This window comes from Gymnoscopelus microlampas (assembly GCF_963454915.1).
Source record: "Gymnoscopelus microlampas genome assembly, chromosome: 11".
NCBI classification, from domain to species: domain Eukaryota; kingdom Metazoa; phylum Chordata; class Actinopteri; order Myctophiformes; family Myctophidae; genus Gymnoscopelus; species Gymnoscopelus microlampas.
In genome coordinates, this window is record NC_139948.1 from 44593709 (window position 1) to 44597638 (window position 3930).

At 41.7% G+C, this 3930-nt stretch overlaps 1 protein-coding gene across 1 annotated transcript; it reads left to right on the plus strand.

Annotated features, from left to right (window-relative positions):
- Positions 1-672: 672 nt before the first annotated feature.
- Positions 673-2515, plus strand: LOC311056369 (nucleoside diphosphate kinase B-like). The gene is made up of 5 exons (XM_084072939.1): positions 673-722; positions 888-1015; positions 1362-1463; positions 1845-1957; positions 2212-2515. Exons 2-5 carry the CDS (start codon positions 899-901, stop codon positions 2327-2329), a joined length of 450 nt encoding a protein of 149 aa, XP_083929065.1. The 5' UTR covers positions 673-722; positions 888-898; the 3' UTR covers positions 2330-2515.
- Positions 2516-3930: the final 1415 nt, after the last annotated feature.

Sequence of the window (3930 nt, forward strand, 5' to 3'; positions counted from 1 at the left end):
CATATGAGGTTTCTACAGCACAACGTGCTCACATGTCAGAATCGCACTGCACAATCACATGTACACCTACTGACATTTAAGGATTCAAATAGATCTGAATGTACTGTATATTCAGCTGGTGTACATTGCATTGTGCCATTTATAAGTTAATCTATACTGTATCATGATTGATCAACATAAATATAAATATACTATCAAACTATGCTTTCATGGATTCTCAATATATTCATCCAGGTGTTCTGTTCCTTTTTGGTTGAAACACCATGAAATATATTAAATAACTAAAAAACATGTGTGACTGTAACTGTATCTATTTAGAACTACAGTATATATACTTACAGTATACAGTCTCTAATAGCACTAGTGTACTGTATGTTATCCTATGATACCCTGTACTCTGAACACTGATGAACTCTAGACTTGATGAATCAACAAAAGGAAAGAGCACACATGTACCCATATTCTCAATCTCTCTCTCTCTCTCTCTCTCTCTCTCTCTCTCTCTCTCTCTCTCTCTCTCTCTCTGTGCCAAGAGATGTTCCAACCAGACACCGCCCGACCCCCCGTAACTCTTGACATTCACTCCTCTGGTAGCCCCTCCCCTCCCTGTGTCATGGAGTGTTTAAATAGTGGCCCCTTGTTCGTTCCAGGTCATCACATCCTCGCCGTGAGCAGTTATCTCCCGCCATCCTTACAAGTTCCTGTGAACTCCTGTTGAAAAGGTACAGTAGCTTTCATTCAATCAATACTCATAGACTTTTATTAAACTGCATATGCGAGAAAATGGCATGAGGTCAAATAACCCTTAAATGGCTGATGTTGCAAGAGTATCTGGCAATTTGTGATTTAAACTTTCTTTCTTTGTTTCTTTCTTTCTTTCCATCCAGCACCTGTAGAAATGGAGCAGACATTCATTGCCGTTAAGCCCGATGGCGTCCTGAGGGGACTGTGTGGTGAGATCATTAAGCGCTTTGAGGCCAAAGGCTTCAAGTTGGTTGCTGCTAAATTCATCCAGGTAACGCCATGTAAATGTGTTGTTTTTGTTAACCTTTCCCCCTAGAAACGTTTAACTCTGCTACATTCAACATTGAGTCCATCCATGCAGGACATCATATGCCTCAGCTGTAATCAGCTGAATATGTGTTTATAATCAGCCATGTGTTTCTGAAAAAAACCCAAAACAAACAGATTTTACATAACAGCATTTGTTGATGTTGCTTGCTTTCTAATGTAGTTGATCTATAAGGTTGAAATAGTTGAGCACTTGTTTCACTCTCGATGAGAACACCTAGTGTGAAAATGTTAAACCTGTGATTTAAGGTTTAGAAAAGGGTTTTATTAATATGAATGTGTGTGTTCAGCCCTCTGAGGATCACATGAAGAAGCACTACCTTGACCTGGCAGCTATGCCTTTCTACGCTGGACTCTGCAAGTACATGGCATCTGGACCCGTCCTCGCCATGGTAATGAGCACACACACACACACACACACACACACACACACACGCGAACGCGCACGCGCACGCGCACGCGCACGCGCACACACACACACACACACACACACACACACACACACACACACACACACACAATGGTGTCTCTCTCTCTGCACCCTATTTATTCTCATTATTCTGTTGCCACTTCCTCGATTCATTGAGAATTTGTACACATTAACTTGATTGAGGATTACATAGAGTTGTGTGAAGATATACTTAATCATAAATTAATTAACAAAGCTACAACCTAAACTTAATGTCTCCCCCCCTCTCTCTCTCTCTCTCTCTCTCTCTCTCTCTCTCTCTCTCTCTCTCTCTCTCTCTCTCTCTCTCTCTCTCTCTCTCTAGGTGTGGGAGGGAATGGGCATTGTGAAGATGGGCAGGTTGATGCTCGGTGAGACCGACCCAGCTAAGTCTCAGCCCGGCAGCATCCGTGGAGACCTCTGCATCACCATGGCCAGGTGAGCACCCAGGAAGACCAACCATCATAGATGATGACTTATAGACAGGGCTCGCCAACGCTATGCTAATCTGACCCCTCCCATTCACATGACTAGGTCTCATTGGTATTAGGCTGATATCTGGGTCATAACATTGTTTGTTTGATAGTTAGAAGATCTATTGGTAGATAGATAAGTCTAGGTATAGGTCAAATCGTTTATATCATTCAGTGGATTTAATATGTATTTTAATAACTGTCCTCGTCTCCTCTCAGGAACATCATCCACGGCAGTGACACTGCTGAGAACGCCAAGAACGAGATCGGTCTGTGGTTCAAGCCTGAGGAGTTCGTCGCATATAAGCAGCCCGCCGCAGCCTTCATCTACGAGTAAATTAAAACTGACCAAAAAAACACCCGCCAATCCGCCATCTCAACTGAACCGTTTTTTTTATACCCTTCATCTATCATGTCTTCCGATCCTCTCCTTTTGTTCTCCTCTGTGTACTTTTCAATCCAAACCACTTGCCAATCACAAACATGCATCACTTGTCAATAAAGTTCCTACAGTGAGAGAGTACCATGCTTGTCTCTGTGACTTCCTGCTGGGGTTTGGGAAAAGTAGGATAACTGTTATGTTTCTTGTACATTTTTTATGGATTTAGTTTTGCTGCCATTCAGAATGACTTGAAAAAAGAGAATAGTTGTCACCTCCTAGATCAGGGGTCTTCAACAGGGGGTCCGGGACCCCTAGGGGGTCCTCAGAGTTACTACAGGGGGTCCGCCAAATGTTTGTGTTATGATTTTTTTTTTTTACCTTAACCACTTGAACTCTAATATCCCTTTTCTGAGGAGAACTTGAGCCAAAAATAGCAGATCTACAAGCTATTTTTTGGCAAAGAGGCGTAGAGGGGAAAAAGAGCAGACCAAGAGAACAAAAAAAGTTTTAATCTGAAACACAATTTTATACAGTACAGAGGAGGGACCCCCTCCTCTGTACTGTATACCTGCTTCATCTCTCTCTCAGCTAGGGGGTCCTTGACCTGAAAACGTTGAAGACCCCTGTCCTAGATTGATGGACCTGCTGGCTCTTGCACAAAAAGCAACAGCTTTGGAGGAAGGTCTGTTCATGGTAGTTTACCATCTACTAGTTATACTGTAGCCTTCAAAACATGCTTTGGAGACAAGAGCAGTAGGACATCTTTGGTAGTGTTTGAACCAGTGATCTTCGGAACACTTAGCGAACACCATAACACAGTGAGCCACAGTGCTCACTATTTCTTCACAGCTTTATTAGTGCTTCAAGTGTTTAACTTTGGCTTCCAGAGTATAGGACAACCCTGGCGTTTGAACCGATGATCCTGGTAACATTTAGAGAATGTCATCATCACAGTAGCCAAATCTCAGTGTTGGGGAGCAATAAGCAACATGTAGTTGAACTACAGTACGTAGTTTAACTGCATTTTGCTGTAGCTTGCTGGTAGCTCAACTACATTCATATTTGTGTACCGTGTCAAGTAGTTCAACTACTTTTTGGGTCATTTTTGTAGTTTAACTACTCAATTTACAAGCAATATTTTGGGCAATTATATGAAATGAATATATTAATTTAATTTGACCATACTGTGTTCTTGTACCAGAACCCCCTTTGAAAAAGTAAGGACTGTCCCATTTTCTTCCATCCTGATTGCTTTGAGGGCATGTCATGACAGGACGAGGAAATGCTGCCTCTGATTGGTTTGCCCTGGGTTTGATTGATTGATTGATGTACTTTATTTAGTAAGACATGAGAACAGATGACAGTACATAACAGTACATGGAAGTACAAATTCACAATACAAGGTCTACTAAACTGGAAAGCTCATTAAGCACTAAGCTTGTTTAAGATGAGATCCCCATGCACACAAATCATGATGACATATAAGAGACAGACAGATATACACGCTACTATACAGAATGTCATACAATCAGTTTACAGGTTACTGGTATGAAAAG